This window comes from Cebus imitator, unplaced genomic scaffold (genome assembly GCF_001604975.1).
Source record: "Cebus imitator isolate Cc_AM_T3 unplaced genomic scaffold, Cebus_imitator-1.0 Scaffold424, whole genome shotgun sequence".
Lineage (NCBI taxonomy): Eukaryota > Metazoa > Chordata > Mammalia > Primates > Cebidae > Cebus > Cebus imitator.
Window position 1 is genome coordinate 1,186,375 of NW_016107739.1, and position 25,360 is coordinate 1,211,734.

At 44.1% G+C, this 25,360-nt stretch overlaps 1 protein-coding gene across 8 annotated transcripts in view; it reads left to right on the forward strand.

The window, feature by feature from the left end:
* The window catches only part of TENM4 (teneurin transmembrane protein 4), an 827,507-nt gene that overhangs the window by 594,413 nt on the left and 207,734 nt on the right, over positions 1-25,360 (forward strand). For all 8 annotated transcript variants that reach the window (XM_017509841.2, XM_017509836.2, XM_017509838.2 and 5 more), the window contains one exon: positions 23,946-24,116. In XM_017509841.2, the coding sequence (XP_017365330.1) occupies positions 23,946-24,116 (171 nt within the window). The remainder of the gene's footprint in view (positions 1-23,945; positions 24,117-25,360) is intronic.

Here is a 25,360-nt window from a genome sequence, read left to right on the forward strand (position 1 = left end):
ACAGCGGCTGTCTTGAGAAGTAGTAAAAGCTGTTGCTAAGAATGATTAATACAACATGGGCCACCACGTGTTTGAGAGATAGAGCAGGGGTTCAAGCATGGATGGGGGTTTGAGTGGCATAAGATGTAAGGTCAGTTCCACTCAAGATTCTTGAACTTTGTAAAAATAAGTAATCGCAGGAGACTGAGGCAGGAGAATCCCTTGCACCTGGGAGGCAGAGGTTACAGTGAGCCAAGATCACACCACTGCACTCCAGCCTGGGTGACAGAGTGAGACCTCGTCTCAAAAAAAAAAAAAAGTAATCAGGAAGATGACAGTCCTGCAAACAGGGAGATCTCCTTCAATATCTCAAGCTATAATAAGCCTCCTCTGGCATGTCAGGTCACTTTTCCCCTTGTGAGTATTGGCTTAGAGAATTTCATGGCTCTAAGGCCAGGGTGGCATGCATATGTCATCTCCTCTTCTGTCTGATTGTTTGGTTGCTGCTGCCTAGAACGCTGTGTTGAGAAAGATACTGGGGCTATATTTAGGCTCAATGTAAGAGACTATCTGTGATTGATTAGTGATGTCTGTTAGGATCACAGAAATGGAGATTATTAATAACATGTAAAGATTTGCCATCCCTGCTATGAGTCATTGTAGAAATGAAACAGCTGAACTGGGAGAGGTCACGGCCTACCCAGGCTCTATGAGGTGCACCATTGATATAGAGTGGGTTGCAGGTGAGCGTTGTATGGTTCCAATACCATTACTTGGCAGGAAGGTTTCTTCTGACACCACCAATAGTATGTCACCACTAACCACTGGCACAGCTTTTGCTTTTGACGTTATTATTTTTCAGAAGTGAGTAGACTTCTGGACAGGCAGTCGTAAGTCATAATGCAAGTAGTTTGCTGCATATAGACATCAATTTGTTTTGTGTTAAAGTCTTAAGGTTTATATCATATACCTAATTCAGTGAGAAAGACTAAATGTTTACCTGATTAATCAAATTATCTCCTGTTTTCCATCTCATGGGCTTCTTTCTCTCCCAGTTAATAAGAATTCATGATCAGTCTTCAGCTATCTAAAGATAGGGGCAACTGTGGGAAGTAGTGAGCTCCCCGTCAGAGGAAGGATACAAATAGAGCTCAGGGACCACTTAGAATAAGATTCAAGCACTGCCTGAGGGTTTTTACTGGGTAACCTTTAATTTTTCTTCCAACATTGACAGCCTTCAAATCTAGTTTTGTGAATTTTAGTTTTCATTCAGCAAATCACGTGGAATGCCTGCTGTAAGCCAGTCTCTATGCTAAGTGCTAGGGTTAAAGATACGGTCTCTACCCCTGAGGTATTCATAACTTAAAAGAAGAGATAGCTATGTTAGCAGGCAAATCTGAAACAGTGATTGATTTACACAGAGCTCAGGGGCGGTGGGAATACCCAACCCCAGCCACAAGGAGTAGGAAAGGCTTCCTGGGAAAGGTGATATTTGAGCTGAATTTTAAAGTAGGCATTAGCCAGAAGTAGACATACAGAAAGGGTATTTCAAAGCAAGAGAACTTGCAAAAAACTTGAAAGAGGATGTTGTGGTGGCAAAGACATTTTCTTTGTTTGAAGCATTTGAGGAGTGTGGGGTGCACCGTTGGAGCTAATCCAGAAGTGTTTCGTCAGGTTGTGGAGATCAACTTGGAGGACAAGTTGAGGACCTTATCGGGTGGGCAAGGGGAGCCACTGAGCAGTTTTAAACAGTGGTAGGACACAGGTTTTTATTTTAGAACGGCAAGGGTAGAGGAAGGAAAGAGTAGAAGCATACCTGTTGGGAAACTGTTGCATTCAGGAAAAGCTGATGGCTTTAACTACAACACTGACAATGTACGTGGAGAGGAGGAGGTAGATCAATTTTCAAGAATTTGTGTCTCAAGCCAGAGATGATCAGTTCACTGATAGTGTGTCCTTGCCAAGAATAGCACAGATATTTCTACACAGATAATATTTTATCTGTGTAGAGATACTGGGACTAGACGCTAGGGCTCCTGCACAAGGATCAAGTCAGAGAGGCCAAGCCTGGGGCGTTCCCTTTGTTTCCTGGAGAGCCAGCAAGGTGCTGGGGAAGAGCTTAGACCCTGCATGACAGCCCTGAATTCCAGGCCCTGCCCTATCACACAGCAGCTGCTCACCCTTGGGAAAGTCATTTATCTTCCTGAGTTCTGATTTGCTCATCTAGAAAATAGGCACAAGCCACACCTCAGAAAGAAGCTCATCAGCTTGGTGTACGCTAACCCAGGTGAACACGTTGCAGGTGTATGAACCTTCCCAACCTTGCTTCACAAGCTAGGGGGTAGGGTAGCAGCCTTATTGCTTGGCCTCCTCCAGCTGCTGAAGACAAGGCGTGAGCATCTTGTTGCTTGGCCATAATTACAGGCTGTGATGACTAACTTGTAAGGAACCATCAATTATTAAAAATCAAATTAATTGTCAGCCGAGCACAAATATCCCTAACAAAGACTCCTTTCCAGCAGACCAACCAATCTAATCAACAGGCAAAAGCACAGATATTTAATTAGATTTTTGATGAAAAATTGTGTTTAATTTCAAGTATAATCAATTATTAATTACTGTAATGAGTGAGTCTGACTGGGTTTACTAATTAACTCATTTAAAAATTATGAATAACCTTTTCATTTATAATTATTTTGTACATCCTATCAGGTTCCAGATAAGAATTGCAACTCACCAGCAGAGTGGGAGGCAGAAACAGAGGGTGGAAAAGAATTTTTCTTTTGCTGTTATCTACCTAGGGCTGTTATATTTAGTTGGTAATCCTGACAGATTCATTTAATGTTCAGTTTGTTTGTTGGTTGGTTGGTTTGGAGATGGGGGTCTTACTCTGTCACCCAAGCTGGAGTGCTCTGGCACAGTCATAGCTCGCTGCAGCCTCGAACTCCTGGGCTCAAGTGATCCTTCCACCTCATCCTCCCGAGCAGCCAGGACCAGAGCTGTGCACCACTGCACCTGGCTAATTTTTAATTTGTGTGTGTGTGTGTAGAGTTGGTTTCTAATATGTTGCCCAAGCTGTCTTAGACTCCTGGCCTCAAATGGTCTTCCTGCCTCAGCCTTCTCACAGGCTGGGATTACAGGCGTGAACCACCACGTCCAGCTGATGTTCCATTTCTTAGTGGGAAAGTATCTTGAGAAAGTTCTGCTACCAGTGACCTTTCAATTACAGTTACATTTACAGGTATTTTCATGAGAAAATAGAGACACTGGAGTTAGCACGTACCACCCAGAGGCTGCAGAGGCTGGAGCCTTGCCCATGGGCCATCTCCTCCTCTCTTGGGAGTGCTACTTGGCTGCTGTGGCCTGAGCTGGGAATCCAGGGAGGACCCTCACACAGCTGTGGGATCTCTTCAGTGAGAAAATGTGTATTTTTGTCTCCAAGGGCAACAATTCAGAAAGACAGGCACCGACGATGAATTTACGGCGCTTTATTCGCCAATTCTTGCCAATACGGTATTCAGGTCCTTGTTAGTCTCCATTTGAATACCCCGGGCTGTGTCTTTTCTGGAGAAATGTGTTGGCAGAACACAATGGGGGCTGTTGTGCAGGTTACATGGGATGATGTGGAAAGGGGCAACGCTAGTTTTAGATCAAACCCTGAAACTTGTACTGCCAGTTGTTAAAATAAACAATTAAATGCTTTTATTTTATAGCATTTGTTTTTGAAACATGTTTACCAAAGAAGTGTGGTATAGAGTAGTAAAAATCACATTGGCCGCTGTTTATCATTCATAACCGGCAGTTAGCTTTGATTCTAGTATGCTATCCACGTGCCTCTTTCTGTTCTGAGCATGTTGCTGTGTTTCCTCACTGAAATCTCCTAACAATCATGAGTCATTATTCGCAACTGACAGATGAAGACGCTGAGCCCCCACGAGCTTAAGTATCTTGCCCACTGTTGCATGGTCAATGTTAGGGCTATGATCCACCCAACCGCAGGCACTCAAGCTCTTGAGCTGATGGTTTTGAATTGTTTTTCTCCTTTGAGCTCACACTTTTAACCTGTATGCTATAATTTTCCCACCTTAGTATTTGGCTTTTTGGATTTTTGCTATGTGCCTAGCACTGGGCCAGGCCCATTATGTATATCACTTCCCTGGACCCTCACAATTCTGTGGGATGAGTATTATTTTCTGTATTTTCTAGACAAGGAAACTAAAGCTCAGAGATGTTTGTACCTTGCCTGGGTCACACAGCCAGTATATGACATAGCTGGGATGCAACGAAGACTTGGGATTTCAAAGACCATGCTTTCAGCCAACTAGGCTATATAGGCCCTGGGTGCGAACAGACAATGTAGATTCAAAAGATCTCACTTCAGACCCTGGCGGTGTCACTTGCTGACTGTGTAAATTTGAGCAGTTTGCTTAACCTCTCTGAACCTTGGTTTTTACTTTCTTTATTGTTCTTATAATGGGAGTGGCTGGAATGGCTGGCCCGTTTTACAGGCGCAGGAACCCAGAGCAGCATCATGGCTGAGGGTGTAGGTTCTGCAATTAGGCTGCCTGCTTTCCAGTTTCAGCATTGCTGCTTCCAAGCTTGTGATATTTGTCAAGTTTATACAACCTCTCTCTGCCTCAGTTGCCCTAGCTATAAAATGAAGATGATAATAGTGGTTACTTCACAGGGTTGGGGTGAAATTTCTGTTAAGATAATTTACATAAAGTACCTAGCTTACTCCCTGGCACAGAGCACTCAATAAAAGTTACTACTATTGTTAAAAGTATTATTAGAATTATTAGCATCACATGTAAAAGAGTGTTAGTTACTCCTGAGTGAGAACTTGGACCTGGCTTGTGTCACTGCAGTACCAACAGGCTTCCCACCCTGTGTTAGTCACAAGGGCAGCTGATAGAACAACCGGGGGACCTGTCAGAAAACATTTGCAGGGATGTCTGGCTGTTTCAGCAGTGCAGCTGCAAGAAGCATCATCACCTGCAAAGCAGTTCACGTCATTTCTCTAACTAGGACAAAACTTGATTTCTGCTTTACTAACTGTTGCCTCTATCCAGATAAAACTGACAGCTTCCCTTGCATTCTGAATCTCTATGTAAGACACAGACATTGCGTGCTGCAGAAGAGCCTCAGATTAGTATCCTGAGGATTTTTCAAGCACCTGTCTTGCCAGGTAGGCCTTTGGAATAGGAGATGAAAAAGGCTTGTTAATAAATCCAAAACAACCAGCGGTTTTACATTTAAATGAAGACCTGAGAGGACACTGGCTGCTGATTGCTGTATCATCAGGTCCAGGTCTGCCCAGCAGGGCAGTGGCACCATTCACTGTGATTTCTCTAAGGCAGCATGGGGGTCTCATCAGGAAAGAAGACAGGATTTGGAGCCTCACCAACTCTGCAAAAATCTCAGCACTGCCACTTTCCAGCTGTGTAGCCTTTCGATTCTTGGTTTCCTCATCTGTAAAGTGGGAGGAATAATAGCACTACTTTCACAAGGCTGTTGTGCCGGTTAAATGAGATGATGTTGAAAAACACAGAGCATGTGATAGAGGAGATGTCCCTTGCTGGTCACCTTGGGAGATGTTTGTTACCCCACCTTGGATCTCACCCACAGTGTGCCTGGAGTAGATTGTTCTATAAGGTCATTCCTAGTCTATATTTCTGTGTTTCTAGGAAATTGCACCAGGGCATAAAGGGTGGAGTTGCAGACGTGGGCTGCTGCATCTTCTGGGTAACTACAGTGGAACAGTCCAATTTGTATAATAAAAATGAGGGATCCTTTCTAAAATTAGGTTGCATTTTTCACCTCCACAAGAAGGACTGATTGTGGAGCACACAAAAAAAAAATCGGAACCCTTGCTTGAAGAGGTGATAGTTTAATTTATAAGTGAGAATGTTGCTAAGCTTGATGCTTAATTGCTGCTCTTCAAAAGGCAGCTATTAGAGAGTTTTGCTTGTTGGAATAATATTGCAGTTCTTGGTCTGGAAGACCCTGGGTCATGCAGCTCTTGAGGCAATCTAGGAAATGGTGATCGAGGTAAACTTGAGCATTAAGTGCAATTTGCAAGGAAGGAATGGTACAGACTCTGACATCTCACCATGCAAACTGGACTTCAGTATGGCAGCAATTCAGTTAGAAGAGATGTTAGACTCCCCTTCTTTTTAGAGGGGTTCACTTCCCCATCTCCTGATGTCTTACTCTCTGCTTCTGCATACTCAACACCTCACACAAAGCCTGGCACAAGGTAGCTGTACTCAATTAAGACTTGGTTGAATAAGAGGCCTTGCAAGATGCTTAAGTCTGCAAAGGTATTCTAGACAGAAGAGCAGTATGGGCAAAAGCATGGTGGCAGAACTGTGTATATTATGTCCTGGGGCTCAGATACAGGTGAAATGGACATGAGATGCATAGGGAAAGAATTACAGATAGAGGCCAGGATGAATGTATCCCCACCCCCCATTCCCCAGTTATTTCCATCTGGTTCAGCTCATACAATATCAGGATCTCAGATGCTATTGCCTCATAAGCATGAGCCTATTACACTTTGGGCCTGGGTGTTATTTGTGTACAATAAGGCTCATTTTCTTTCCTTTCTCTTTGATTTTATATCAGGCCTTTTGGACAGGGGCCATAGATTTAGCTTTATAGCCCAAAGAATGGGAAATGGAGATGATTGAACTTGGTCTTTTAGAAGGAGGAAAAAGTGATAAAGATACAGGATCCTGCATTAACGCCTTCTCTCTCCAAGATTGATTCCTTCATGCTGGCCTGTGGGAATTGCTAATAGCAAGATATATATAGATTGTTCTCTTTATAACAGGCCCAGACAAATATCTTCCAGATCCCCAAAAGGAAGACTTAGGAGACCAGCATGGCTCTCTGCAGTTATCTGAAATGCTGACAAAGGGAGAAGGGACCAACTCACTCTGCAGGGCTGCCGAGAGCAGAAAATGAACATTTTTCAGTCTGCAGAGCTTCCCCATGATAGAAGAGTTTGATAGTGCCCCCCCGGCAGTGGAATGATTCGGGCAGTGGGTTATGGGGTTTGTCATTTGATCGTTTATTTGTTTTTAATTTGAGGAGAGCTTAAGAAGCTAAATACAAAAGCGAGGGCAGCGTGTCAGGAATGGTACTACCCCTGGCTAATCGTTCCAGGATACCATGAAGGGGCAAGGAAAAAGAGTGGTTACTAGAAGCTGGGGAAGGTAGCCAGCTGAGAGTGCTGCATGACACGGATGTGTGGTCTTCAGCAGAGGCCTGGCGGTGAGGGAGCCAGAGGACAGGTATCTCCACCTCATTCTCCCCACCCGATAACCTCCTGGTGGTGGAACCCAACCAGAAGCCTGAGCCCAAGGGAACCACTGACCCAGGCCGTGTGGACCAGCCTCCCAGGGCACAGAGTATGCTGGGAAAGGATAGAAAGTGAGTGTAGAGGGCAGCAATATGACATTGGTCTTCCCACTTGTCGTAATTCCTTTCCTTAGCCATGTGCAGGGCTCTGAGTTTGCTCCTAGGGACTTAACTCTAGGATTGAAACTCCAACCACTGTTCAGGTATTCTCCCTAACCTTCACACCCACTCAGCCACCAGGCCCCAGCTACTTCCTTCAAATCAGATTTATTGGGATATAATGTACATACAGAAAATTAACACATTTTAAGTGTACCACTCTATGAATTTTGACAAACTGGTAGGGTTATGTTACCACCACCACAGTCAAAACACGTAACCATTCCATCACCCCCGGAAGTTCCCTCATGCCCCTTTGATGTCAGTCCCCCTCTCATTCTAAGACCCTGGCAATCACTCATCTATCTATTCTCTGTCTCTGTAGTTTCAGGCACTGTTTTTAAGAAGCATAGTAAAGAAATGATTTATTGACTGGCTTTAAAATCAGGTATTATCTAAAATAATCTCAAATTCTCATATAGTTCAGTGTTGTTGAGAATTTTTCTTAGATATCATCGAGAATTCAAGATACTGGAGCAAACAACAAAACCATTCTGGGGTTTTCTGTGTGTTATCCTTGACCTCCTTAAACAACAGCAGCTATAGCCTCAGCTTAGTCAGGGTGGATACACAGCTTCATGTCCTTCTGCATTTTTCACAGGCCATTTTTTCCTGTAAACTCTTTCAGGTACTGATACAATTCTCCCTCTCACCAAGAGTAATAGCTATTATATTTGTGCCATTACTATATTACTGTATTCCAGCTGTTTCCAGTTCTTTTGTATTGTAAGTAACACTTCTGTGAACATCTTTGTGGCTCTGCTCTATTTTCTTATTTCTTATTTGGATTATTTTGGGAAGGATGTATTCCCCAGAGCAGGATTCCTGGGTCATAAGGCATGAACTGTTTAAAGCTCTGTTACTCACTGCTAGATCCTTTTCAGAAGGAAAGGACTGAACTTCAAGGCTCCTGGCCAGGCATCCAGTATTCCCACAGTCCTGCCAGAAGAAGACTTTGTCTGATCTTGGGTTTGCCAGTTTAATTGGAATTGGTGGGAGGTGGGAGTAGGGTCATACCTGGCTCTGAGACCCCAAAGAGGCTGAAGGATTCCTGGAAGAAGTTGCCCACCACCTCCTACCCCACTTCTACCAATCAGTTCTTTTTCAAGAGCTTAGCTCAAATGTCGCCGACTCAAGGAAACATCTGTGAGCCCCTCACACTGAGCCAGGAACCCAGTTCTCTGCCTTTGTGATACTCCTCACAACTGCTTCTGAATGACTGTGAGATGGATCGTTTAATATCTGTCCCCATCATTAGATTTTGAGCTCCACGAGGGCTGAAAAAATTTCCATCACACTTAGTGTCACAGCCACAGCTCCTTGTGCTGGAGCCTGGCGTGGTGTCACATGTATCCAGCAAGTGTCGGTTCAAGGAGAGAAAGGAGGGGAGGACGTCAGTTCAGAACCCAACAAAGCGTAGAGCGGAGGGAAAGGAAAAGGAAAGAGTAGAGGTTCCAAGTTCTCACCGAGATCAAAGGCGGGAAGTGTGTATCACATGAGTGAAAAATGGCTCCTCGAAACTCTGGGGAGGGAAAACCAGAGGAAACAAAGCCAGAGGTATCTGCTAAAACGTGGCCGGGACAGGGCGCAGGCTGGCTTTGCACCCTCATCTGCTCCTAACTACTTATGACTCCAAGCAAGAACTGTACTCTCCCCAAACCTCAGTTTCCTGGCCCGCAAATGTAGATAAGAGGCTGCCGTGGAGATGAAATGATGCTCAGGCACCTAGTTCTTAAGAGTAAGAGCCACTGATAAATGAAATCTGCCTGTCCCTTCCCCCTGGCAAACAAGATGTGTTGAGTTTGAGGGCCAAGCAGTTTCTGAGTTTGGGAATATGTCAAAAATAAGGGGCCCACATTTACTCATATGTTTATGCTTAATAACCACAGCAGCGGCTGCAGAAACAACACACTCTCACAGGGCTTGGAGGCCCTGGGGGCAGTTTAAAGCCCCTGAGGAGGCAGCACAGCCATGGTTGGTCAGGAAGGAGCCCCGAATGCATCTCTGGGTGCGCCTTCTGTGACATTATCCAAGGAGTATGGAAAAGGAGTTGATTTTATAGATTTTTATAGCATTCTTGGAAAGGAGTTTTCCCTAAGTCTCGTTTGTATTCCAGACTAATTACTTTGAAATAGCATAACTTAATTGCACTTAAGTGCAGAGAGAAAGAGAGAACAGCCCCCCTGATGGCTCTTCTTTTGCTGAGTAAATACCTAGCACTGGGGGGGGGGGAGGAGTCAGGAAGGGGCTACGCTTTGGTCTGCTAGGCCTCAGGGGCAAGGCGGGAGCAGAGCTCAGACACTTTTCATGGCAGGGAGGAAGAGTGGGGTGGAAGGAAGGGGGGCAGTGAGAGGAAAAGAGAGGACTGAAAAAAACCACAGTATTTCTCCTTCCGCTCAGTGCTTCTTCCTATCAGTAAAACAACAAACCCCGAACGCAACAGCTTCATCCTTCTAAAGACAGCAGTACAGTCTCAGAGCCAAAGCAGAGACTGGGCCAAGTGAGACCTTCATTCCATTCGTGGCTCAGACTCGTTTCTAAACCTCTCTGTATCTTGGTTTCCTCATTGGTAAAATATCATTTAGTATCTAAGTAGTGTTTTCAGCATTAAGCAAGAGGACATCTGCAAAGGGCCCAGTCCATGGTGGGTGTGGAGTAAATGCAGTTCTCACCCTTCCCAGCAGCTGAATCACCTGGAGATTTTAATGCCTCTCTGGTTTAGCAGCCAAGAGCCATCCCTGGATGCAGGGATTTCAGGTAATCTGGGATTAAGCAGAAGGAGCTTCCCCAAATTCAGGTTTAAACTGGTGGGGAGCATTCACACTGAGCCTGTCTTTTGGACTGTGTCCCAGGCTGTGAGGAGCAGGCAAAGCCAGATAAGCTACTGTCACCGCCTTGGAGCCATCCATACTTTTGTGGACAGCCAAGTGTGTAAGAAGGTGATGGCAATTCTGGGCAGATGACAAAGGTGTATCACTGGTGTTTGAACCTATCCCTGTGGGATTCCAGAGGAGACAGCAATTCATTCTAACTGGAGGATCAGGAAAAATTGCAACAAGGCATTGAGCTTGTAAATCAAGTAAGATATTGAAAGAGAAGATCGGAATGACTTTCTGGAAGCCCGAACAGCCTAAACAAAGGCAGAGGACAGTAGATAGGAATGTTGGATATTTTTGGCACCTGTGTCAGAAGAGCCTGCATTGAAGTGTCCCTTTGTGCGTTTTACCCATCTATGGGGCTCAATCTGTACTTTTATTCTGTTCTGCCGAAGTCTTTCAGTATAAAACTACAGAAATCACAAGTGCTGGTGGACACTGGCTGCCTTTCTCCTTAAAAGAGAGGCTCCACTAGGCACATACACAATAAATATCATGCCTTTGTGTGAGGCCTTTCAAATCCATTCTTCTCTCCAGCATTTGATGCACTCTGAATAATTATTAACTGCATTTCCTTGTCCTGCAAGCCCCAAATGTGGAGGCTGAGGCCCTTTGCAGTTAAATAACTTGTTCGGCTAGAAGGGCTGGTAAGTAGTGGAGCTGGACCTAGAAATCCATTTTTCTGACTATAAATCCTATGCAGACCCTGGTGCCTCTGAAAGCCCTCCTCTCATGTCACTGTGCCCCATACCTGCGTCTCAGAGCAAACGAGGGTCATGTTGCTCTTCTGTCTGCGGTGTGCCTTTTCCTCTGCTCCCAGCCACTCCCAGCAAAGCCTAAGCTGCACACACAAATATGGCAGCGCACACAAATTGAGAGTTTGCATTGTGCCAGGCCAGCGCTGTTCTGAGTGTTACACATATTTTCTCACTTAATCTTCTCAACAGTCTTACTTATCCAGTAAGTATTTGTTAAGTGCAAATGAAGGCACCGTGCTGTTTCTATTTCCATTTCTATAGATGAGAAACTGAGGCCAAGAAGTTTAAATCATTTGTCTAAAGCCAGATCCCTAGTGAGAGGGAGAGGGGGACCCAGAGCCCATTCTCCCCTCGTTGTGCTCTACCTTTCCTGTAGCTGGGGGGCATTTAGGGGAGGCATTCACCCTTCTGAACTGCTGAAAGGATACAAGAAGCTCCTTGCTAAAGAAGGAAACTAGGCCGAGCACAGGGGCTCACGCTTGTAATCCTAGCACTTTAGGAGGTCGAGGCAGGCAGATCACTCAATGCCAGGAGCTTCAGAATAGCCTGGCCGACATGGTGCAACCCCATCTCTACTGGAAATACACAAATTATCTGGGCGTGGTGGCACATGCCTGTAATCCCAGCTACTCAAGAGACTGGGGCAAGAGAATCACTAGAGCCTGAGAGGCAGAGGTTGCAGTGAACCTGGACAAAAGAGTGAGAGAAAGGAGGGAGGGAGGGAAGGAATGAAGGAAGGGAGGGAGGGAGGGAGGAAGGGAGGAGAGGGGAGGGGAGGGGAGGAGAGGGAAGGAGAGAGAGGGAGGGGTAAGGGGAGGTAGGGAGAGGGAAGGGGAGGTAGGGAGGGGAGGAGAGGGATGGAAAGAGAGAGGGAGGGAAGAAGGAAAGAAAAGAAAGGGAGGGAGGGAGGGAGGGAAGAAAGAAGGAAGGAAGGGAGAGAGGGAGGGAGGGAGGGAAGGAATGAATTTGTTTTCTTATAAAAGAAAAATGAACATACATCCATCTGTCCTGCCCCATGTCCTGTGCAGCACTGCCATGCACACATGCATTGACTGGGGCGGTGGTTTGCACTCAAAGTGCTTCAGGGTTGGAGCCAACAGGAGCCCAAATTATGAATGTCAGGAGATCTCGAGACCCTTTTCTTATTGAGCAACAGCACCTCGTAGTATCTGATTCTGCTGTTCCCCAGCCTTCTTCCATCATGAGTAGATTGTCACTGGCTTAATGTTTTGCTTTGGAGAAAGCCCTTCCTGCTGGCACATAGCAGGCAGCTAGATTGATCATGCCCTTGAGCCTGGAGTTAGATTTTGTTCACAGCCTCCAGTGGGAAAGAAAAAATGCCAGTATCATTAATTGTAGTGTGGGCTCCATTTTATGACATTGTCCCAAATTTTACCACTCAGGTCATCTGTAGAATTGTGCAGGAAGACATACTCCTCAGACCCCTGGGTGTGCTCAGCCTGTGTGTGGCACTGTGTATTTAAGCACACACTTGATTCCAACTGCGTTTGCAAAAAAGGTATTTGAGAGGAGATGGAGTAGGAGGGGTAGCAAAGCTTTAAATGAAAATTTTAGGGTAATTAGCATTTTTCTTTACCTGGAAGCTGGCACTTCTTCTTTTCCACCGTGTTTATGTCTTCTGACTTTTCTGTAGTCCAGCGAGTCTATTAAATGGCACTATACATATATACCTAATTGTTGAGGTCTGAGACATGTGGGTAATTTCACATCTAACTCTCTGCATCAGTCTGTGTATGAAACACAGGCTGTATTACATTATAACATTTGGGTGTTCTTTCATTCATTAACTATTGAGCAATATAATAATGCCTTATATTTTCAATATACTTTATAATCTCTAAAGAATCCTCATTAAATTTAATTCTTACAAGAACCTGGGAGATGGTTTTCTATTATTTCCATTTCCACAGTCAGGTTGGTTAAGTGACTTCCCTGTTGACGCACAAGTGGTGAGGGCCAGAGCTGGGAGCCTGGCTGTCTTGCTACAGATCTGTTCCACTGGGTACTAAGTCTGGTAGAGAAACCAGCAAGGGACAGGAAGCACAGGTACACATACCATGAGGGCAGTGTTTATGGGAGAGGTGCAGAAATAGTGGTAAGGGCCCGGGGCTGGGAGCAGTGGCCACTTTGGGCTGGGAGTGATGGTGGGAATCCTCACAGAAGAGGCAATATTTGGAGTATGTCTTGAAGGATGAGGGAGTTGTTGTTGTTTTTTATAGAGAAGATGGTGACCATTCTAGCAGACGGCATCATATCAGCAAAAGCATGGTGGCTGGACGGGCAAGCAGGTTCAATGGACAGAGAAATCCACACAGAGTGAGACTCCCAAGTAGGTAGAAGTAACATGGACCATTGGATACTGTGTTCAACACACATTTAAAATGCTCTTTTAACATTCTTTCTGTTCTGAAGAGATATGTCAAGTATCTGTTCTCTGGGAAATATTGCCAACAAAATTTGAGTAAAAAGGTAGGTCTGTATAACAATGAGATTGGCACTGTTGGGTTTTGTTCTATTTTTGTTTTTTTTTTCTTTTCCATTTTTGTCGTTTCCACAGCTTGATACCTAATCAGAAAAGCAGTATGGTTTAGTGGTTAGGGCAGGTTCAATCTGGAATTAACTCAGATCTGAACTTGGTCTCTACCTCTAATTAGAAGGTAAAGTGGGGCAAGTTGATGAACCTCTTTAAGCCTCAGTTTCCTCATCTTACAAATGAGAGTAATAACAGTACTTACCTCATTGGGCTTTGTGAGGATTAAACGATACTATTTCTAAAACACTCAGCACAGTGCTTGGTACAGTATCGCTTCAAAGTAATGACTGTGGCTGCCAACATTATCATCGTGATGATGCCTGGAATACTTGACTGCGTTAAACTTCTTAGTTTTAGTCAAAGACTGAACCAAACCAAGGGTTTGTGTGTAATCGAAGAAGAAGAGGTTATTCACATATGAGTGCCTTGCTCTGTGCACAGACAAAGGCAAGGAGGCAGGAAAATGTGATATGGTCCCAAGGGGTGGAAAACACCCATGGGACAGGAGACTGGGAAGCTGTAGGGAGTAAAGGAGAGACATCAGACATTCTCTTCTGTGCGATTTTAAAGTGCTCTTTCAAAATGTTTCTCATTATAAAGAAATATTATCCCAAGTTACAAATCCAGGTGGTAGGCTCCATGTTAAGCGATCTGACTGCATTCCTCTTGCTGAAGTGAATGATCCAAAGGGAAAAGCCTCTTCTACTAATACATACACAAATTAAAACTCCATTTGAGGTACAGTGGGGACCACCTCCTAATTGACTTTGATCATGAGAAAATCAGTTACATGGTGAGTATGCCAAAGAAAATCAGAAGACAGAGAGTTGCTCTGTAGAGCCAAGTAGCAATACGTCTTCTAGTAGCTCTGGAAATGGAGCATAGCAACAGGCACCTTCTCCTTGTGTGAGCTCCCAAGCACTAACCAAACACACATTTCTCTCCTGCCACTTATGATCTTTGGCACAGGTGAGGGAGGGGATGATGTGTCTCAGCTGAGAGGCTGGCCCTTTCCAAGTTGGAACACCTTTATACAGACTCTTCAGACAGCATTGTGAATGGGGTCAACATGGGCATAAGGGCCACAAAGAAACGAGTCTGATGATGGCACACTCAGGAAATAACAGTCACCGTCCCAGACCTGGTGGTGGTGTGTTGTACCACACAAAGGGCAATGCTGACTCCTCACAACAGCAGAGCGGTTTGAACAGGCAGGAGATCGTTTGGGTTCAGTGATTGTGGCATCACGAGTTAGGCCTGAATATGAAGGGGCAGACGGTGGGCGTCATGCTAGGCTTAAGCACCCCTTCTGTGTAGAGCTGCTTCCTTGAATGTTTGCCCTGTTGACAGTGATTTGACGGAAACTGCACTTGTATCCTGATCAGGATGAAATGGAAGCCGGTCCTATGCTTCCTTGATGACAGTGTGACAAGAGCTTCGTATCTGGCATCACTGGGATCTGCTTTTGGATCTTGGCACTGCTGTGTTGAATGGTACAATTGTAGAAAATCCTAGATCCTCGGTTTTCTACAGATAGAAAATTAAAATAATAACATCTACTACTTAGCTCTGTTTTGAGGTACCTCATCTTTAAAATGGGGTTACTAATACCATCTACTTTAAAGAGTTGTGGTTTGAATTACCTAATAAATGTGAATCCTCCAGCATTATATCATGCACAGGGTACAATTTTAATAAATAGGAGCTGTTATTGCTTTACTGATAATCCTCACTCTGTCTCCTTCCTTTCCTCCTTTTCTTCTTTACCCCTTTGGACCAGGTTCTAGGGGGCAGAAATGACCAGGATAATCCCTGCCCTGAAGGGAGGGCTGCTTGATGGCCTGACATGGCCTGTCCTCTGGGTTCATTCCCCTTACCTTAGACTCTTTACCATTCCCCCTCCCTTCACCTGGGAAGCAGTGCCTGATGGAAGAACAAGCAAGGAGGATGGCTGTCCTGCTCTGGACATGATTTTCTGCTGTGATTAATGTAATAACAGGGTCATTTGGTGGGAAGAGCTTTGAACTAGAAGTCTAAAGAACTGGGCTTAGCTAAGTTCCAGGCCCTGACACAAAGATGCTAATCAAGCCTGAGCCTCTTCATCTGTGCAGTGAGTGGGTTGGTAGGTTCCTGGGACCTGAGACACCAGTCCTAGCAGTGTCCCCCAACACCAGAAAAAACTCAGGCTTCTCGCTCCCCAAGTCCTGATTGGTCCTTACTCCATTTTCTCAGTGAAAACCTGGTTACACGATGAAGATGGTGTTGATGCCAACAACGAAAGCTCCCGTCCAGTCATCCAGGCCAGGGCATACCAAGCACTGTGGGGAGCTCATAAAGCACACCACTTCTCTCAGTCTCCACAACTCTCAAAGCCAGGTATTATTATCACCATCTTATAGATGAGGAAACAGAGGCTCAAAAGAGGAAAGTTGTCAGGTAACCGTTCACATCAGAACCAGAGAAGGAACACAGGTCCCTCTGGCTGCAGAGGCTGTGCTCACAGCCCCTGCCCTTCACTGACATTTTCTTGACTTGGGAACCAGCACAGTGTGGGGGATCTGGTAGGGAGAGGTCAGAGAACTGGGCTGAGGTCAGTCCAAAGATTGGTGGGGAGTGGCCAACTCCTAAATTAGTTATGTATGGAGGAGGTCTTAGTAGAGGCCACCAGGTGAAAGGTGCCCAGAAAAGACAGCTTTCTTATTCTATTACTGCAATAATAGGAGTTTATTCTGTACAAATTAGGTTTAAGTTCCAGTTCCCCCACAACTTGCCTTGTTGCCAGTTTTCGGTGCCCTCCAGTACAGGTGACATTCCTCCTCTGTATCGGTGGTGGGCTCACCTGTTCCCTGCCTCCCTGGCTGACTGCACCTGATCCTCTGGCTGGGGACCAACTCCACCATCATTTACAGAAACATTGAGCAGTGCCCCTGAATCCTTGCTGAAAGGCCTCCTTCCCCATAACTGCGTGACACAGAGAAATGATTAACTGTGCCAGAATCTATTCCCCGAAAATGCTTAATTTGGGAGAGACAGAAGCCCTGATTGTTGCAGTCAAGTTTATCCAGAGACAGGAGGAAAAGCAGTATATTTACTTGATTAAAAATTAGCCCCACATAGTCACCAGTGGGATCCTGTCTGGCTGGTTTATATGCAATTCTGCTTTTAAAAGATGTTTCATCCATTAGGTAAATATCTCTCCCATCCCCAAAGTCTGTCAGCTAATGGGAACAGGCTAGGGCCCTCAGTTTAAAGAAATTGGCAATTGGCATGGAAAGGAACTAACGAGAAACATATAGAAAGAAGAAAAAGATGATATCACAGAGCTGGCTTAAAGTTTTTGGTGGATGTAGGAATTAGGGAAATCAGCATAGCAAAATGACAGTGATGATACAGCTGCCATTTACTAAGCTCCTGGTAGGTACCTGTACCAAGCATAGTTCATACATTATCTCATTTAATCCTTTCAGGTAGATATTATCATCTTCGTTTTACAGGTGAGGAAACTGAGATTCAGACAGGCTAAATACTCTGCCCAAAGTCACAAAACCAGTACCTCAACAAGTTCTGAGTGCTTTTACAGAAAGACCCAAATGCAGACTGTGCCAGCGACAAATTGCTTATTGGCATCTACATCGTTTTCGTTTGTGGAGTTTAGTCCCTGTTCGGGCAGTCAGGATACGAAAGGATGGGGCCCCATGCTTTGTTCCTGAGAAGAAGCCCCTTAACAAACTGTCTCCAAAGAGCAAATCTGACTAGGCCATCAGCAAAAGTTTTGCCTTAAAATCTTTTTTAAAATTGTAGTTTTCAGGCATTGTAACTCATTAGCAGTGTGATGTGCCAGGAGGGGAACCTGGGCTTTGGAACTGGTCAGATCTGGGTTCAGATCTGGGTTCAAATTTGGCCTTAGTACTTCTTATCTGTGTGTCTTTGGGCCAGGTGAGGAGCCTTTCTGAGCCTCCCCTTTCTTCGTTTGTCAAACTAATTTATCAAGATTCATGTAAAGACTGAATGAGAGAGCATATGCAGTTCCCCATGTCTGGGGTCTGACACAAGGCAAAAGCTCCAAGTCAGGACCCCTCCCCCTGCTGTGTCATCCTTGTCTTCTACCTACCACTACCCACACTCAACTGTAGAGCTTCCTTTTTAATGCCAATGCACTAAAATGAGATTGGAAGCTAGAAAAGAATGCTGCTGCTATAATTCAAATCCTGATGTCATTTTTATGTATTTCTTTACAAATTGTTATTCGTATGCATACATGGTTTTGCAGAGCTGCGGTCAGGAAATACTTGCAATTTTGTGCCCTGCCTTTTCTTTTCTTCACATTTTATCCTAAGCATTTTCCCTCATTGCTGTTTATCATGGTTATTTTTTGTAATGATTGCCTTATATTCCATCCTGTACCTGTACCATAAGTTAGCTAAGTCATTCTCCTACTTGTAGACGTCGAGTTTGCTTCCAATTTTTCTTTTCTGTTACCCTGCCGTGTATATCTTGTATGTACAGTTTCTTGGTTTGGAACTTTTAAATGTGATGGCTTTGTAGCAAAACCAGGAAGATAACCCAGGGAATGAAAGTCTGTCATTTTCGTTGTTATTATTTTACCTTTTTAGGTTTTCCCCCATTAGAGGACTATAAGTCAAAGAACCCCAGTGACTCTGATTTCATAGATATAGTCATTTAAGGAAAAAAAAAAAAAAAACAACACCTGAGCACTAATATAAAACAGAAGATTGGGTAGCTGCAGGGTTGGGTTGGTTCCCACTGCCTTTTGAAACCAGAAATGCCACTCGAATCAACATTTCCTTGTGGGCATAACCATCTCTAGTCACTCCCTTGAGCTGCTAATGTACAGATGCAAGTGGGTTCGTGCATTCCATTTTTGGAAGGAAAGCATGCTTCGTGACAGCAGAAACTCTCCTGTACTTATGTTGGTGACTCCTGCATAATGACTTTGTTAATTGCCTCCTGCTGGCCAGGTGCTGAGGGAAGGCTTCAATGTCTGAATGTCTATGAAGCCTTTCTTAAAAATGTCAAGATAGAGCGTGCACTTTCTGAGCCATCTCTCATGTCTCGCTGGGCAGGAAAAGGCGACGGGGAAAATGTCAGCCCTGGGATCAGACTGACCAGAGCCAAGAGAATCCGAACTTCCCCACCTTGGCTGTTGGCTTTTAGAAATCATTAACATTTCAGTGTGGGTGATCTTGTGAACCAACTACCTTTCCACAGCCTTTTCCTGAACTCCTTAGCATCTTTTCACCTTTTCACTGAATTACAAACTAGTCTAATGGGAAAACCAGTATCAAGTTTCTTATCTAGGTCATTTTGAGTGTACTTGAGGAACATTTTGCACAAGAGTTATAAATATACACTGCAGAGCATCATATAGATAATCCTGTGGTGTATGTACACCGATGATGGGTAGTTACCATTCATTCTTCAGGGAACATGGAATACAGAGATTATAATTTATATTGTTTCAGTGGCCTAGTCCATTCTTGGCAGGCTGGGGAGAACCATTTATATTAGCTTTTTTTTTTTTTTTTAATCCATGGCTCTGCCTTCCAAATAATTTGGATAACATGCACTCAGCTGCTATACACAGCTTTAAATGAAGATTGCTGTGGGCCAGGGAATATTTGTCATCCCTGTCAGCTCCCCCTTCCCAAATATTTATTGCCAATATTATTTGCTGGTGGCTTTATGCTGCCCATATTTTATTTTCAATTTAAAGTAAAGTGTGTAAAAGAAGAAGCTTGGTTTGGGAGCAAAGGGCCCTGAGTTTTAAACTTGCCTCAGAATTCTACCAGCTCTGTCTGGTAACTTACTTTACTTCTCTGAGTAACTCAGAATATATCACTATAGCTCTATTTCTATTCCACTTCCATTCTCCGGTAATGTTTTTTTCAACCTACTTTTATATGAAGGTAAAACTGAATAATAAAGCATGTGGCATGTAGTGTGCATTCAGATGATGCTAATTTTTGTGTTATTATGATTTTGATTATTACAAAGGATAAAGAAAAGCGGTGGCTCGATCACATGTATTTCATGGGCAGACTCTGGCTGAGCCTGTGCTGTGTCCTTTGGAAAGAGGAGAGCAAACTACTTCTCTCCCTTCCTCTTCCCCTCTCCCATAACCCAGAACTGTAGAATTAATCACCTGACTAACAATATAGTAAAAGAATGAAGCATGACTTTTATTAAAACCTTGGATCTCAGATTAAATATCCCCATTATTTTGCCTTTAAAATGACTGCTGTGTTCTCACTTATTTGTGGGAGCTAAAAATAAAAACAATTGAATTCATGGAGATAGAGAATAGAAGGATGGTTACCAGAGGTTTGGAAGGCCAGTGGGAGGTTTGGAGAGAGGTGGCATGGCTAGCAGGTACAAAAAAAAAAATAGAATGAGTAAAGAAGTATGCTATTTGATAGCACAACAGGGTGACTATAGTCAATAATAATTTAACTATACATTTTATAATAACTAAAAGAGTATAATTGAATTGTTTGTAACACAAAAGATAAATGCTGGAGGGGGTAGATATCCCATTTTCCATCACATGATTATTACGCGTTGCAAGCCGGTTATCCGAGCATCTCATGTATCTCGTAAGTATATACATCTCTGTGTACCCACAAAAATTTAAACTGTCTTAAAAAGATGACATTACCAGTTGAACTTCATGTCTCTGAATCTCTGCTTCATCCTACTCCTTGCTTTCCAGGAAGCCATTTCTCAGCCCAACCTTGGTGACCCTGGGTTTCCTTCCCTGCCCACCAGCCTCTGCAGTTGTTTTTGGATGTCTAAATGTCCTGAGAGAGTCGGTCTAAGTTGGAGTTGAATACAGAGCTTCTGTTTCCCAGATAGTTTTCAGGAGTGTATCTTCCACAGGTCACAGAGACAATTGGCCAGCCTTACAGCTGTGTTGGCCTCTGTGATTGCCAGCCGGGCTCAGTGGAGAGGAAGGGGTACCAACTGCCCCCCCAACCCTCGTAGCTGTGGATTGTCCAGCCCTAATTAACTTCCCTGGGACCCCAGATCTGTTGATCGTTTTCACCTGCAACACTTTTTTCCCTGGCTTATTCCCACCCTACCCCCAATGTATTTTTTTTAAGCAAGGACTTGTTTGCATCTTGTTAAAAATAAAAGAAAGTTGTGACAATAAAAATGTTTCTCTTCTCAAAGCTGTGAGAGTTCTATTCATTCTGGGATCAGTTAATTCTCATGACCTTTTAACAAGACAGCACTTTTGCACACTTAGATGAGATAATTGATTATAATGGGGAAAGAAGCACTGCTCACTTAGCTGCGTATATCTGAGTTGTCTGTAGCTCAAACAATTTTTCTGTTACCTTTGGCATTGCCAATTATATAGATTAAGTAAGAAGGTAAGCAGAATTTTGAGCCTTGCAAATAGCAGAATATTCACTGCTTTCAGGCGAGTTAACTGTTGTAGTATTATTGTTACGTACTTAGGAGGTAGGGAGAACAGTGCAAAGCACCTCACTTAGTATCTGGTACTAAAAAAGGGTGCTCAGTCGATGTCAGCCACTATTGCCATTTTCATTATCAACAGTACAAATGTAATGAATGATTATCACATATAGTTATCACACATGTGTACAGTTTGCAAAGCATTTTACCACATATTACCTCATTCGATAACAGTGTTTTGAAGCTTTCTGTACTCATTGCTCAGATGAGAAGACTGCAGCTAGGCAGTGGCAGCTGGGATTGAAGACTCATTTCTTCCCTCTGGTCCCACATATCTTCTGCACCACAGTAACCAAAGAAAAGGCAGCGTGTTCGATCTCATTGCATTCGCCTGAGTGTGGCCTCCTGGCTAAAGGAGACTTGTGTGTTTGTTTCCTGTGGTTTGTGTTCGGACTAGAAGTCAGAAGGGTGTGTTGTGCTCCAGTCCCCTCAACAGTTTTTCCGTGTGTCTTGATGACAGTCACACAGCCCCTCAAAACCACCACCAGTGACACCTGCATACACTGCGGCCAGGTAACAGCGTTTCCTCTCTATCTCGCAGGACCCTGTGTTACTGCCTAAAAAGAGACTTAAAAGCCTTTGAGGCTGTTTGATGTATAAAAGGGTGGGCATTATAATGCCCACCCAGCTAGATACAGCAGGCAAGAGGCGGCCTAGCTAAGCAGGTAGGCCTGGGCCTCAACACCAGGAAGAATGACAGTGCGTGTTTTCAGGATTGGAACAGTTTGGGATTCTAGTCTAGACTCTGCCACCTGTCAGCCATTTAACCTGTGTGTGTTAGTTAGCCTTGTTGTGCCTTAGTTTTTCTGTCTATAAAATGGGGTCATTAATACCTCCTAGGATTGTTGTTGAGAGTTAAAGGAATGCTTATAATACTCTCAGCCCAATGCCAGGCATATTGTTAAATACTCAATAAATGACAGTTTTATGACTATTATACTTTTAATTAACCTTCTGAGCCTTAATGTGCACCTCTGGTGCGGTTGCCGTGAGGATTAGTATATACAGGTTTCCCTGTTTACTGCCTGTCACACAGTAGGTCCTCAGTAAATACAATCACTATGGGCCGTCATCTCTCTGAATATCCTTCCCTGTGATCCTCTAGCCCCCGTAGTGGGTCAGGCACCCCCTCCTCTAGGCCATCTGGTCCTGCTGAAGAGACTTTGTTATTTGTCTTCCCTACTTTGCTGTGAGCTCACTGAAGCAGGGACTCTCTGATTCCATTCTGGCTCTCCAGAATCTGCCATGGAGTGGGCTTTCAGAGAATTTTCATCAAGTGGGCAAAGGGCTGAATGCTACATCTAGGGTGCCATGAGGGTCCAGGGACTTGAGTGCTTACCTCTGTGTATGGGGAACCCAGGTGGGCATCAGAAGAGGTGAGCCTGGACCACTGACAAGGCCCGAGGCTGGAATCCTAAACTGTGATTTAAGCAGATATTTGGTGATGGATCACAAACATTTTTGGAGACAACCTTCCTTGCCTTCTCAAGCGTGTATGTCTCAAGGGGCAATGTTCATTCTTTAGTGCTTTATGGTCTCTTTCTAGATTATTGTACAAGACTTTTTAGCAGTTGGTCCCTTGGAAAAATACCTTTTGAACAAAAATATATGCTCATGGCACAAAATGAAAATGTGCAAAAGATATATAATGGAAAGCAAGTTTCCCTCCTACCCTGATCCATAGTATCTCTATCCTTCATATGACACACCTACTATTAACCAATCGTTCATATTCTACCAGAAATATTTTATACATATACAGGAATTTTTAAACCCAAAGGTAGTGTAGCAAATATACTTCTGCATGTTATACTTTTCTTTCCATAAAATACATAAAGAACCTCTTTACTCTTTTTAGTGATTGCATCCAATTTTGTTGTGTGGATATTACTTATTTTTCTTGCCCCGTATCAATGGGCTGATTTCTAATATTTTGCTATAACAAATTATACGGCAGTGAATAACCTGGTATGTACATCATTTAGTGCCTGTATATCTGGAGAGAATAACCTGGTGTGTACATCATTTAGTATACATATATCTGCAGGAGGAATTTCTAGAATTGGAACCTTTATGTCCCAGGATAATGCATATGTGTATTTTAACTTTACTAGTTTTTATCAAATTGGCCTCCATAGATTTTGTACATCAAATTATCACACCAGCAAAGTATGGGAGTGCTTGCTTTCCATTCTCTGCCAATATAGTATATTTTCAACCTTATTTATCTTTGCCAAACCATATGTGAAAAATAGTATTTCAGAGTCTAACTTACATTTCTTTTACTATGAGTAATGCCAAGAGTCTTTTCATATGATTAGGAGCTATTTGTAGTCCTTATTCTGTAAACTGTTCATATCCAATGCCTATTCTACTGAGCTTTGGACTTTGCTTATTATTTGTACAAGTTACTTTTGTGTTAAGGAAATTAACTTTGTCACACAAATTACAGTTTTCCTCCCCAGATTGTTATTTATCTTTTGAAGCAAAAGATCAAGACCTCCTGAGACTCCCCCATCCTGCCTACTCCCAGTTCCACCAGAAGCCCTTGAGGGCAGGGTCTGAACCTTGACCCTCTCTGTCCCCCAGTCCCCTTTGCAGGGCCTGGCACTGCAAGAGCTCCCTTTTGGGGCTACGTGTTGAGCTGAATGGAATGCCTGTGTTTCCCCACCCTGCCCACCCCTCCCTTATGGCTTGGGAGTCCCATTTCTGCCTCCAGCAGAAAAAGATGACTTTTCTCATTGCTCACCACAGCCATGCACCTGTTTGGCCTAAACTGGCACCTGCAGCCGATGGAGGGGCAGATGTATGAGATCACGGAGGACACAGCCAGCAGTTGGCCTGTGCCAACCGACGTCTCCCTGTACCCCTCAGGGGGCACTGGCTTAGAGACCCCTGACAGGAAAGGCAAAGGAACCGCAGAAGGTAGGGTTGCTGCGTTGTCCGTGTCGTGAGTCCTCTGTGTCTGCCTCTGAGCCGAGGAACCCTCCATCACGCGCGTGCGTCATGTGCCTGGCTCACAGCTCCATGCTCTGGCGCTCCCTCCATCCTTCTGCACTCCACGCCAGCTGCTGGCCCACCTGTGTCTTCGTCACAGTTCCTTGTCACCAGGAGCTCATGGCGGGGCTTGGGCAGGGCTCATGGTGCTCAGTGGAATCCCATCCCATGTCTGGAGGGAAGAAGCATTAGGGGGCTTCACACTGCTGGGGTGGCCATCTTTGTGTGGGGTCAGACGAGCTCTTCTGGGCAAACCTCGGGAGAGATGGGCATCTGTGGGAGTGGGGTATGGGGAGGCAGGTAGATGGGGTGTTGTAATGGAAAAATTCTTGGACTCTTGCGGTTTAATAGAAACACCAGTTCAAGTGGTCTGGCATTTACTAACCACGTGACCTTGAGCAAGTCAATTATTTGCCTGAGCTTCAGTTTCCTCATCCACAATCATAACAATAATTATTAGTGTTTGTATAGCACATTGGTTTTAAAACTTTGTCAAATGCATTTCGCATTTAATTCCCACAGAGATCTTGTGAGACAAACATAATTATTTTATAATTTTTCTAGAGGCAAAAACTAGAATTAGTTCAAAGGATTGCACTAATTAAGTGACTTGCCCAGAGTCACATAGCCAGTAAATGGTAGAGTCTGGGATATGAGCCCAGGTCTGTGACTCCAGGGCTCTTGCTGTCTCCATAAGCTTCTCCACCTGACTTACCCCAAGGTTACAAAACCCTGAAGGAGATGTGGATGTTAAATTCTATTGTACAATGAGACATGGATATTTCCTATCAACAATGAAAATGGTGGTGGCATTGGGTTTGGTACTCTTAAATGGGATATCCAAAGGCCCATTCTGAATGTCTTAGAACTATTTCTAAAATGTCATGGACATTGTCAGCCAAGAGTGGCACAGACTCAAAATATGGCACCCAGAAAGGTGTCTGAGCTAATAAAGCAGGCTGGTTGTCATTGTGGGCAGTGTGGCCTTCCCTCCTCTTGCATCTGCTATGGCCTGCATTCTCTCTCTGTGACCCCTCAGTCAGCACGGTGGCAGTTAACTGCCTCTAACTTTCACTGCTTACATCTTTTCTCTCAGTTGACTTTTGGGTCATAGCATCTGAGCCCCTCTGCCCTTGCAAGGATTTGCCTTCCATCCGTCAGTTTGTTTAACA